The sequence below is a fragment of the Phaenicophaeus curvirostris genome, chromosome 16 (assembly GCF_032191515.1).
Source record: "Phaenicophaeus curvirostris isolate KB17595 chromosome 16, BPBGC_Pcur_1.0, whole genome shotgun sequence".
NCBI lineage: Eukaryota > Metazoa > Chordata > Aves > Cuculiformes > Cuculidae > Phaenicophaeus > Phaenicophaeus curvirostris.
In genome coordinates, this window is record NC_091407.1 from 261,735 (window position 1) to 275,115 (window position 13,381).

A 13,381-nucleotide genomic window follows, 5' to 3' on the forward strand; every position below is an offset into this window, starting at 1 on the left:
AAGATTGATTTATCTTTGTGGCTCCTTAGAATTCTGCATGTGTCTTCATTTTAATTGTTCAATGCATGAAGCAGTATGTTGAGCATGTAATTTTTATATAAAATATGTATGTATGTGCATATCTTTATATGTGTAAGATAAATGGGTCACTATAAAATACAAGCCTTATTTCAGGAAGGCAAAGTTGTCTTTGTTCAAAAATATTGACTCTTACACAGATGCATTTTAAAATTCTCTAGGCTGCATAAGGATGGGTTTGTGTTGTTTTTTTTCTCCCCCTCTCCTTAAATATAGGTTGAGTTTGTCAGGGCATTAAATGGAAGAGCCATAACTTTGGCTCTTAGTTTATAGCATAACAAATAATGTGAAATTATTACTGTGTTTTAACAAATCACTATTTATCAGATGATCCGTGGTAACTCTGTGCTTGATTTTAGCAAGTGAAAACATGCTTGAGTTTAACTAAACAAATTTTACCCTGAGGAATGTTGGCTGGCATGCAATAACTCCAGTGAGAATTATTAATTCATTCATGATGCCTGCACTATAACTTCATGGGCAATAAATATACTCCTAATTCTTACAAACAGATCCTGTAACTTCACAGCTCAAAACAAATATAAGGAGTGTGAAAGGAGGTATGCGTAACATCTCTTCAGTTAGTGCGACAATTGCCTGAAGCTCTTAGTCATAATTGTTAGTATCTGTTCTTGGGATTAAAATTAAATATACAAAGCTGTTGCTCAGTTTTATGCATGTTTGAAAGACAGCAGCAGCATCTGTGTGCTGTGGCTGAAAGCGTAGGTAATTCATTTCACAGTAGCACAGCCGAGACGTAGAATAGGTGATGTATTCTGAAAGGAGAAAAATCCAAATCCTCTCATCTTCCTTACCTTTTCTGGATTGTGATGTTGGAGCTTGCTATTTGTAGTGCTTCGGCTAGAGGTAATAAAGAATGCTTGTGTTCAAGTTGACAGCATTTCAACTAGAATCAGAAAGTTGGATACACACCTGAAGCTTCTACAAAAAGACTGGAAGTACTGGAAGTTACAAAATCAGGATTTTTGTCTCCATTACAATGATAGTGTATTAAAATGTGCACAGCCCATTTGTATGAAAAACAATCTGGGTTGGTTTTTTATATATTTAAGCTGGTGTACTACTTGATTCACAGAACTCTCTTTCTGCGAGTTAGGCTGAAAACAGCAGAGGACACCAGGTGACAGTCAGTTTAATTTGCTGATTCATCTGTTACAGTGATGGCTTCAGGCCAGAGCTTGGCTTGCAGACTAGAGGCTGAAAGCTGTGAAGATGCTGGGATTTGAAGGAATGTTGGTAAATTGTTGCTGAGTGAAGGCAGTGGAAGTTTTTTCTTCATTTTTGAAGTGATCCTAATTTTGCATTGACAGAAATCCTTCTACCTTGAACTTGCAGTCTTTTTCAGTTAAATGGAGACCGAACATTAGAAAGATACAGGGGTGGAACAGCTAGATATTAGTTAAGTGCTGCTTCCACGGATATCTTGTGCAACCAAAAATGCAGCTCAAATAAGCTTATGTTTCACAGCAATCAAAGAGAGTTTTGGCAAAGGCTTTGCAAATGTCGTCTTTTCCTGGCAGACTTGCAAAATAAACCTGCTGGGTTAAGTAATGAGACTGAAAGGGGAAAAAATCCAGGAAATCTTTTCTTGCCAGCAAGCAATCTGGAAGAGGGCTGTGAATAATTGATGGTTTCTAATTTAAAAGAGAAGACTTAAGTATTTTTAACTCTTTTTGTATGAAGTCTGACTCTGAGAAGAGCTTTGATTTCCTAATGCAGACATAACACGTGAGTGTAGGAGAGTACGGTATTTACTTTTTTTTTTCCTTTCCCTTCTAATCACTACCAATGGAACCAGAAGTCATTTATGTGAACAGAACAAATAGCTTACTGCCTACTGCTTTTCAAAATAAGTTATTTCAGGGCAAGACATGCTGTTGTTTAACGGTGTTTTTTATGTAACATCACTCTTCTTCCCCATAGCTGTAAACACCAGCAGGTATGCTGAAAGTTATAGGATCCAGACATATGCAGAATATATTGAGAAAAAACACGAAGAAAAACAGGCAAAGAGAAAATGTACAGAAGATAGTTGGAAGGAGATGGAGAGAAAGCGGTTAAAAACTCAATGCACACCTTATGTTTCCCAGAGTCGATACTACTGTGTTAACAGGTGAGACTTTTCCTGCATTGCCAACTCTTGTATTTTTATTGCATTTTTATTAGAAGTCTAACAATTTTCAGGTAGTTCTTAACCAGTAGGTGACTATTTTTTCCTGTACATATTTCTTTGCATATAAATCAGTAGTAGTACATTGGCTGTTCTAAGTAAAGGAGCAGTGGGTATTTGGTCACAAATGTGATTAGACAAATTTTTAAAATATCAGAGTCTTGAGGGCAGGTCAGATTATAGTTTCTGAGCTTGAAGTAGCAGCACCATTTCTTATAACCAAAATAATAACTGTTTTATTTATTCATTTGACTCTTCTGAATGGCTTGTGTCATCTGGAAGCTGAGCTGTCATCTTATACCCTTGTAAGGGCTGTCTTTGGTTTTTCGATGGTGCTGCCCCAGGGAACAGTATAAATTACCATCTCGAGCAGTCCTGATGAAATCGTCTTTATGCTTCAGAAACTGGAAGACAAATGATGATACTTGCATGGTATTAAGCTTTCAGAGTAAAACTTGAAAAGGGTTTTAGTTCATCATTTAAGGACAAAATTTAGTGAGGAGATGCTGGTTTTGATCCTGGTACAGTAAGTTTGTGTGTGTTTCTTGTTCGGTTTTTACTCTTTCATATTAATGACAGGTTTTGGATGTAATGTTAACAGGAGGCTACTTTCTCAGGGAACTGTGTAGCTGTGAATGGAAAGGGTCTTTTAGTGTTGATAGGTTAATTTTACAATTATATTAAATTTGCTATTCTTCCCCCCTCCCTCCACTACCACCCCACGTGATTCTATCAATCTCTATAAAAATTAGTTTCAGCAGAGATCACACTTCTATAAGGTGGTGTTTTGGGTTTTCTGTTGTTTATTTGTGTTTTGGTTTGGGTTTTTTTTTTTTCCTGGTTAGGCAGACCAAATGAGGTGTTTGTAAAACCAACACTGAGTTCTTTCTACTTTATCTTTCTTGGGAATGCTGTCCAAAGTTCTAGCTCTCATTATACCTTCCTGCAAATGTTATCAGTCATGTAACAAGTATACTGAACTCGTTCTGTTCATCTCACATAAGCTTATGATTTGCCTACTTTGCCAAATTAAATGTAGGTGTGTATTTTGGTTAGCTGTCAAATTTTCATGGCTTTTGTCATGGTGGGAATTCTAAATATGTTAGAGACATGCATGATCCTTAAGAAACACATGGGGAACCTGGTGATAAAAGACATATCAAATGAAGTTAGTTTAATTGAACTATTGCATTTAGGAAAACTAGGGAGTACATGACATGAAGAGATGAGGAGCTCTAAGGATTGTCCTGGCACTAGTTTACATGTGGCTAAGGCTTAGGTCCATAATTAAGTCTGTATTCAATAATCTGCAAATATTTATCACATCTTGAGTCTAGCACAAAAAAAGTTTTATTGCTACTAGAGGAATTCTCTCCTCAATGAATATTCGTTTTTGGGGTGTCTCAGATTCTAGACAGGCACTAAGATGGCAGCTTATGGTTTGAACAATGGACTACTTATTCTTTTAACATATACTTTGAAAAGCAGTAAATGCAAATGCTGATTAGATGTTATCTCGCAAAGAAGTGTGAGGACTACTGCAAATGTGTTATTTTGAAAACTGCTGAATAAAATTTTCAGTGAATTCTTTCCTTAAAGTTCTGATACACCGCAGTGAGTTGTATGCCTAAGCGTTTAATCTCCTTGAGAATTTTTAATCTGTTTTTTCTAATGTTGTGAAATTCCACAAGAGGCAAACTTGTTTTTGAATGATCAACACTTTGATAGCTTTGGACAGTGGCCTTTATTTTGTTGACAGAACTTCTTTTGTAATTCATGTTAGATGAATTTTGGTTTGCCCATTATTCCATTTATAAAGATTATTTGGTTCTGCCCAGAACTCCTTTTCATGCAGGTCTTTTGGCATGTTTTTCTTAATTTTATTTGTGTTTGTTCCTAATTAGGTTGTGTTCTCCTGTCAACTACTCTTTTGTAAATGTTTCCTCTTAAGAGTAATCTGGTAAAGTAGAACATCGAACTGCAAACCTTGTAGTTTTTCAGTTCACTCAGGATGAATGTTTTCCATTTGTCTCCAGACAAAAAAATATACCAAATATTTGTTTATAATTTTTATATATGACCATTTTAACATAATATATAGTAGATATAGCATAAATATTTCTATGAGACAATCAGGACAAATCCATATTGTAGTATTTGTGTATATGTTTGTCCAGATTAGTTTGAATCATAGACTGTCGAGCACTCTGTAATGTATCTAGCAGCTGATCTCTTTTAATAGCTTCATGCTACTACATCCTTTATTTATTTATTATTTCATATGCTTACTGTATCAATTTCTGCCAGGGAGCACAGCTGCAGAATAGCTGTTCCTCTCCATGATGACAATATTCCTGGCTACTTTTTCATTTAGTAATGAAGTACTTTGGTATTTCTTGTAAGGAACTTTTGTCTTCAATTGCCAGATTGATAAGTATATTACAAACGTTCTTTAATTCCTGTCTTAATACAAAAACTAGAGTCCCGTATTATAGAGGAATTACTCTTCAGAAAATATAATGTAATAGAATTAGTAGCAGTCATAATGTAACAGCAGTTATGATTAACATATACTCCTTACGTATAATTTTTTACTACTGTTAGATATCAAAATTTATTTTAATGGAAATATGCCTGATTAATAATGTCAGACAGAGAAGTAGGGAACAACTGATGCATTTCACAAAACTTCCAAGTCGTTAATAACATCTCCTTCTCTAAAGCCGTTTACTGTTCAGAATACACTTTGAAAATGGATGGATCATGGCCTCCTGTCTACTATACAGTACCAGCTAGGTTGTGCTTAGCGCATAACTGCCTGCCAGCTCTGCCATTACTGTTAAATGTATGGATTAAGATCTTTTCCTTAGCAAAATAGCGTTAAACAATAGCACAAAAAATCAAATAGGCTATTTCCTATGTAAAACTAGATATCCTGTTCTACTTGTAGTTACTTATTCTTATTTTCCTGATCATCATCTAGGAATGAGTAAAATAAGGTAAGACTAAAGCCAAAAGACTTAGACCAGTCTGAAATACAGGGAAATGTCATTTTGCTTTACATGTTTTATAGTTAAAACCAGGACTGTTGCATCTTTTGTCAAGTCAGGCTTCTGTTTGCAGCACCACTTCCTCGAATGTCTTTATTTTGCTGAAGATAGTTTGTCTCCTTTTTGCAACGTTCGTGTATTTCTACTGACGGTTCTCTTGCTTTTTACAGAAATGGTTGTTCATAGTGGTTTATTACTAAATAAAGGATAAGAATTGGGAAAAGCTGAGTCATTAACGATATGGATAATAAATATTACAAGCAAATTATTATAGTATTCTAATTTTTCAAGAGAAATGACAGGTTTTTATAGATCAGTAATTGCCCCCCAACCTTCCCAATGTTATTCAAAGTGGTAACAAAACCCAGGGTTCATGTTTTTGTTTAAATGAGATTCACTTGAAGCTGGAGGTCTGTATATATCCAGGTCAATTCAAGATGCTCTTTTGGTATGGAAAAATGTGATCCTTTTAAAAGTAGGACATGCTTTTCCAAAACACAACAGGTTTAATGTTACATCATTGTAATTGTTTTCCTACCTTTTAACTCCCATCTATTTGCTGATTTTTTTCAAAATAAGTAGCCATAATGCTAGTTGGATTGCTGCTATTTAGTAGCTGACATAACACTGCAAAGTTCATGGGCAGTTTAGTCAGGTGGAGTCCATTTTCTTTCTGATAGTAGAGTGGTATAAAAGTCCTCCACATCCTATTAATTAATCTAGTAATAATGTTGCTAGTCATACTGCTGGAGTTTATTAAAAACACTGTATTCTTGTTGATTAGGATTACAATTAATAGGAATAGAAATTGAGAATAAAATCTAGATTTTCTGTTTTTACCACCTTCCTCCAGTGGTGTTTGTCCTCATCAGGTTTGTCTGTGGGCTGGCATTAAAATAGGTCAACAGAAGGGAGAGGTGGAGGAAGGACTAGTGGAAACCATCGTCATTGGAGCCGCTTGGAACCACACCTGCCTCATCACTAACTGATGTGAAAGCTGGTTTTGTGTTCACCAAGTAGAATTTGCCAACTGGCATTGTATAATGGGCTTTTCTTGTGGTTTTGGTCTTTCTGGCAGCCCCGGTCCCATCCCCCTCAAGCACCAACTAGTAATTTCATTTAAAAAATGCAAACAATATCCATTTTAATATACAGAAGAAATTTCAGAATCTCCTTAAATAATATATTTTATAAAAGGTATTGCCTGGATAACTGTCATGCACGTGTGTTTTGAAACCCAAGTGCAACGTTTGTTAATGGATGATGCAAGTCTCTCTTTCCAAGAGCTGAGGATCCTAAACAATTATATCTGAATTGAAAAATTACTGTTAGCTATTTGTTTTGTTCTTACACTTTGTTTATTTGTTTCTCGACTGAATAAGGAAATTGAGGCAGAAATGTGGACATATTCCAAAATAGCTGATATAATTAGAAAAGTGAACTTTGCTCCGACTAGTGCTCTAACTTGTATATGCAACCATACTAATTCGCTACTATTGCTAAGTGAATAAATAATGTGGTCAATATTGTATTTTAGGTCAAAGAAGAATAAGATTCAAAAAAAATAATCAACTCTTAGCCATGTACAATCCATGAAATCAATGGACGAATGTAGAATAAAATTACGCTTAGGGAGAAAACAAGGAGTCAGCAGTTCTTGATTCCTGCTGCCTTTTTTTTGGCATTTCCCCCCATCCCTCTTAGTGTATCTGCAGGCAAAACATGATAGTTAAAATTAGGTTTTGTTTTGTACTTTGCACAGCTAAATGTGCACTCATGGTCAGGAACTTGATTCTCTTTATTTGCAGTAACTTATTAAAAATTGAAATTGAAAAAAAAATTCAGCCATAAGACCTTTCAAAATGGGAGCTTCTTCCTACAGTGAATGCAAGTTCCCTTCTAAGAGCCAGCTGCTCCTAATATGTCTAAGAAATCCTGGGATCATAATTCATGGCTCCCGAGTTGTTGTTCTTTTTGTATTTTTTCAGAACACCTTCCCAGAAGTAGAATTCTTATGCACTTTTCTAAACAATATTTAAAAAAAAAAGTAATATTTCTTGATTTTCTAAATGTTCCTTTTTCGCTAGCCATTTTTTCTTTCTAAACATAATTTTCATCCATTTTACAATACTGAAAGGTGTATACAAGATAAACAGTTCTGTCCAGCTTTTTGGCTTGAATATTTTTATTGGTGGTCGTTGTGGTATGACTTGAAATGATGATTTGTAAGAAATCACGCAAGGAGGCCTTCTGTGTGTGAATGTTTGGAGGAAAGAAAAGCCAGCTATTCATCAAAGCAAATGGAGTTTGTGCTTCTAAAGTGGAAGTAAGAGCATGAGGCATAATCATATGTTTTATGTTTGTTTATTGCCTTTGGACATCTCAGAGTCTGTTTTAAATTGCAGAATGTTCAGATGAAAAAAATTCCATTTCAAAGCCAAAATGGTACAGCCAAGTTTAACAGTCGTTCAGCTGAAACCTTATTGAAGTACCATAATTCGCTGCTATTATTGATTAGAAAGAAAAAATAAAATTGCTTGTAAAGCTTTGTTCTATAACTCCAGTATTAATTTTTAAAGAAGAAAACATGGTTTGGATGCATACAGCCATTTTCTGTAGTTCTTAACGAAAAAATAAAGGTTTGCAAGTCTAAAACTACTTAATTTTTAATCGATTATTCTGATACTCACATATCTACAAGTTTGTAATGGGAACTTTTTTTTTTTTTTTTAGTTTTTCCCTTTGCTACTGCATTCTGTCTTATACTTATGCCAGTTGGATTTGAATACTGTCATTTGTTTTTCAAGGAAACTTAACAGCCAACCGAAAATCTATGCAGTTATGTAGATGTCTGCTGAATGAAATGGAGCTCTGAGTTCGTCTTCAGTACTGTATTAGGCTTCATTCAAATCGTACCTATGAAATGAGTGTGCATTTTTTGTGCTTTTTGTTTACCAGCTTGTTGGATGGTAGAACCTTTCACTTTAAGGCCTGATTTAAAGTTTATTATATGGAGCTTGATGTTTTTATGTATCTTTCATAGGATTGTAGAATGGTTTGGGTTGGAAGGGAACCTTAAAAGATCAACCAGTTCCAACCCATCTTTTAAAACTGCGTATAGTTCCCGGAGAGAGGATGAAGTTAGCATGTAGAATCCTTCAATATCAAGATGTGTGTTTGAGGCTTAGAAGTTGTATATACCTTAGTGTCGACTGAGAACACTTTACAAGAGCTTCCATAACTAAGAGAATAGAAACTAAAACAGGTATAGAGAACAGCTTTAATTACATTTGAGTTGAACGATCTCATCAGAATAGCAGTTAGGCCTGAGACATATGTAGTACAAAGAATGAATACCTTCATCTATGAAAGATTGGATTAGATAGCTGATTTGTGGAATTTTATAGTTAAGTCAGATCTTTCAGATTTTATAACTTCATGGTACGCCAGTTAGTACAGTTCATTTTGTTACTTTCATAAGCATTTAGATGTACAACAGCAAGTACCTATGTAATAGTTATATTTGACTTGTTCATAATCATGTTTCTCCTGTGTTCCAGTTTTACAGGTACCAGTACACTGGGAAAGAGAAGTATGAGTCCTATTCAGGAAGAAACTCCTTCTGATGATATGGAGGAGGGAGAAGGCCAAGATCCAGAATATGATCAGACAGACTCATGTGCAGAGTTGCTTCCAGATTGTAAGAAGAGAGCCAAAAAGTTTAAAAAGATTAAGACAGAACATGTTCCAGCAGGTAAGTGCAATGTTCATGCACATTGCTTTCTGTTATCTTTGGAACTACCCTAGGCCTGAACAGAACAAAAGTTGTTTTCTTAAATGTCTTAATTTTCCTGGACGTCTGTGTGCGTAACACAATTAGCCACTGTCATAAGTTATTTAGCAATATTTTATTTAAACTGAAGATTGCATCATACAAAAACTGTAAAAACAAAAAAAAAACCATAAAAACACAAATTCAAAACACCAAAAAAAACCCTCACAAACAAACCAAGTAGACGTCACCTGAGAACAACCAAAGGAAGCAGGATGTAGTTGACATCTTACTTGCTTACTTTCTTCCTTGAAATAATTTCAGCTTCTGTTAGTAATTTTTTGCAGAAATTGATTAGACTATATTAAAAAAATTTAGCCATATCTTAATTATTGGTCATCTGGTGCACTGCCTGTATTAAAGTATATTCAGATGTTCATAGTTGAAACTTCATTTCAGTATCTGCTTTAGACACATTTATCCAGTAAGTGGTATTGCATACCAAGCATCCTTTCTCCTGATTTGGTAGAGTAAAGATTGTCTTAGCTAACTCAAAAGCTGTGCTTGGAAATTGCTGTCTTCTTGTAGTTCAATAGGGCAGTTGGGCCATGCAAGCATATGCAAAATAAGACTGTCTACTGCAATTCCAAGTATAAAATTCATGCTCTATATTTGGCATTATGTAAATTCACATTATTGGTATTAGTGTGATTTATCTGTTATTCACCAAATAATTGGGGCTGGAAAAATTCTTCACTGTCTTAACTGCCTTAAACAAGAGTAATTGCAAGCACACTCAAGAAAATAGTTATCATTTAACTTTATCATCCCAGTTATTGCAAAACCAAAATTAATTGTATTAAAAACAGTAATTAATTGCAAAATATTATATTTACCAATTGGTTAAGAAACTTGACATGAACATTTTTTTTCCTCCTTTATTTTTTCTTTTAAATGCCTTGGTTTCCTCTGTGTAGCCATTGACTTGCCACTAATATATTTATTTCTCCTCACTCTAGAGGAGAAAAATGTCTTTGTATGCTTTGAAAGAATGAAAAGATTTTTATTCCTTTCAGTGTTTGTGTATCGTATATTTAATATATTGTTCTGTGATTCTCTTTTAGGGAGCCTCACAACTACTTCCACTGGAATTTTTGAAGTCCCTGAAACGTGGTAGGAAACAACTTCCTTAATGAGTGGAATTGGTTGAAAGCAGTTGTGAGAACACACCTCTTGAAAGCCATACTTTATTTAAATAAACTGGTGTTAACAAAGCAGTATGTGTCCTGAAAATCAGTTTAATTATTTTAAACTGTTTATTGAACAATCACTGTCAATTTTATTTGTGAGTGTATTAACTAGTATATGACTTATTGTTGATAATGTGAAATCCTTGCTGTCGTAAATGATGTTAGATTTAAGAAACAAGACTAAATATATTTTGGTCACCTACTTTTGGCATGCTGGCTATGAGATGTACAAAAAGAACTGGCACTCTAATGTCATGCTAGGCTGTTTCCTGTGCTTGAGGGGAGTTACCACAAACCTCCTAATATTTAGCTATTTTTTCAGGCAATGTTAGTACCCAGTCAGCATTCTTGAAACAGGTAGAACTGCAGTTTTGTGTATTGGTTTCTACCATTTACTTTATCTGGAAATCTTTTCTACTTTACCATTCTCTACCCCCCTACTCCCTGTGCAGCCAGTATTCATCTAAATGCCAACCTTACACATTAACTTATCCTTTCAAAAAACTGTAATTTAAAAGTTTCTCAAACAAGAATTTCCAAGTGGGAGGTCGTTTTCCTTTTTTTTCACATTTCTTGTTGCTTTCACTCTTAAGTCTTGATCTGTTTCTTCCCTTCTCCTTCCCCAGCTTGTGGGGCTTTTGTAAAAGTGTTCTTTGGTACCCATGACGAACCTACTAACAGCATCAGCCCTTTATTTGTTTAAAAAAGATCTGCATTGGTAGATTTCAGAAAATGTTTGATATTTAACATTTTTGTATCATGGAAATAAAACCAAATGATGTATTTCCATAAAATGAAAATTAAAGACATTTTCTTAGGAACTGGTTTGCTTTTATTTATGACCTTCTGAAATGTTTTTAGTTAACACTTCCTTTTTCTTAATTATGTAGCAGGGGTTTTGTCAGTCTGTGATTAGCAGACCTTTTTGGAGTAGTAGCAGTCTATGGACTACTTTCAAGGTATATGTGAAATGTAATCAAGAAAAACAAGCCTGTTGTCCTAATATTTAAATAACTATGCATTTTCCTTGGAGGTGGGGTAAAAAAAGAAGAGTTCTGCAAATCGGTGAGTTTAAAACAATTGCTGCAGAAGAGTGTAATATTAAGAAGGCTTCATCAGATTGTATTTATGTTGGAGTGGGAACCACCATCGTTTAAACAATGCAGTAACCGGTTTTAAGGAAGGGATGCCAGAATTGGTGGGGTTTTAAATGTTTGTGAGAGCTATCTTGGACTTGCATTGCAAAGGAGAAAAATAATGTAAAGAGGTTAAATGTGAAATGCTTTCTTTCTAACTTAGGAATACTAACAGAATTAGCATAATTAAACTGTTGGCTTTTTAATAGCAGACATAATCACATTCTCACACGAAAATGTGGGAAAGAAAACCGATTAGTGATGCAACGGGAAATTAGTGACTGTACTCTTCTCCTCTCAAGGATCCAGAGACTTGACTTCGCTGAGACTCATGAATTTAGGAATAAATACTTAAATCTCTTGAGTATCCAAACCTACAAAGAATCTGCTAATGTAGTTCTCAGAATATATGCAACACTTGAATATATTATACCATTTTTCTTTCTTTCTTATGGAGACAATTCAGGTAAGTTACATGATGTGCTGTCCAGATGTTGGGGGGGTGTCATTAACTGTATATCCTAAAGAATTGGCATAACATGATTTGGGAGGGAGCTTAGAGTTACAATGTCTAAAGGAAGCAAAAGCATTTTTGTCTGAAGTACAGGTTAAGAGGCAAGGAATCTCTGCTCAAGAGCTTTAGAGGCCAGCACTGTTGCAGAGAATCCTCCTGGAGCATTTACCTTGAGGCCATTAGCATCTTTATGGTGCTGACTTGGCTCTCAAGTAGCAACATTTACATACTTACAGGGAAAAAACAAGTCTTAATTGCATTACAATAAAACCCTTTAAAAACTGGCTCCTTCAGAATAGGCCATGTATACCCTTCTCTGAATTGCAAAGGTTAATAGACATTCACACTAGAGAAACATTCTCCTTCCCTCCCAAAGCGGATGTTGTGTGTCTGCCTGTAATTAGTATCTCTTAAGAAAATAATATTCTTCTACTTTCTAGCCCTTATATGTGTTTGATTTTGCCAGTGAGCAGCTAAAAAGGTAAAATGGGACTGGCTGCAGAGCTGTGGTATTTCTAACAGTAGGTTTGGGTGGAGAACTGTCAGGGGTCAGTGCCAGGCAGCGACCTCAGTGCCTGTGTAATACTTCGATTGAATTAATTCCGCCTTCCCGCTTCGTTCCCTTTTTTTCCTCTGGGGAGCGGGGGCAAACTCCTTTGCCTCCTCTTTGGTGGAATGGCGATGGCTGCACCTGGCTGCGTGTCCTGCGCAGTGGGACTTGCTCTGTGGCAGGGTCCCCTCTTGTGTCCCTTCTCCCCGCTCCCCTCAGGCCTGAGGCACCCAAAGGGTTCTGATTTCTGCCTCCTTGCTGTGTCAAGCAGCCTCCCTGGGGGCATCGCTGAAGTGAAAGATTTTCTTCTAGTGGGCTTTGCTGTAGCTGCACTCCCTGCAAGGATTTTGAGGCGAGAGCGCCCTCCTCACCATGGTCTGTGAGGGAGAGGGCTGTGTGGGGCACCAGCAGGCAGCGACGGGGTGGAGAAAATGAGGCGTTTCCTTGAGAAAAAGAAGGAATTCTGTGGTAGCACTGAGGAGAAAAGATGAGAACTTGGGAGTGTGGACCTGAAGGTGAGTGTGTTCACACATATGTACGTATATATTTTAAATTTTACCTTGAGTATATTCATCTTCATCAAAGATAATTTTAAACTTAGAGTGTTTAAGGAAGACTCAATATGTTTCGTTCGTGTGTTCTTTTTTCTAAATGCACGTTTGGAAGTCTGCTGTTTAAAATTTTTGTGTTAGAGTTTGCTAGATTTGCCATAAATAACCCTCTAAATATTTGCTAACAATACCACAGTAATCTAAAATGGGCCTCCATTACGTTTGGAAAAAGTCTGCACTTCGGCCTTCCCTTCCGATTCTTTCATGCGCTGGATTCAATTTCAGTTAT

General features: G+C 35.8%; 1 protein-coding gene across 1 annotated transcript in view; it reads left to right on the forward strand.

Annotated features, from left to right (window-relative positions):
- PARN (poly(A)-specific ribonuclease) overlaps positions 1-11,130 on the forward strand; it is a 53,152-nt gene extending 42,022 nt beyond the window's left edge. The window contains exons 22-24 of the mRNA XM_069869728.1: positions 2,023-2,212; positions 8,880-9,073; positions 10,216-11,130. Coding sequence (XP_069725829.1) covers positions 2,023-2,212; positions 8,880-9,073; positions 10,216-10,268 — 437 coding nt within the window. The 3' untranslated portion in view covers positions 10,269-11,130. The remainder of the gene's footprint in view (positions 1-2,022; positions 2,213-8,879; positions 9,074-10,215) is intronic.
- The last annotated feature ends 2,251 nt before the right edge of the window (positions 11,131-13,381 follow it).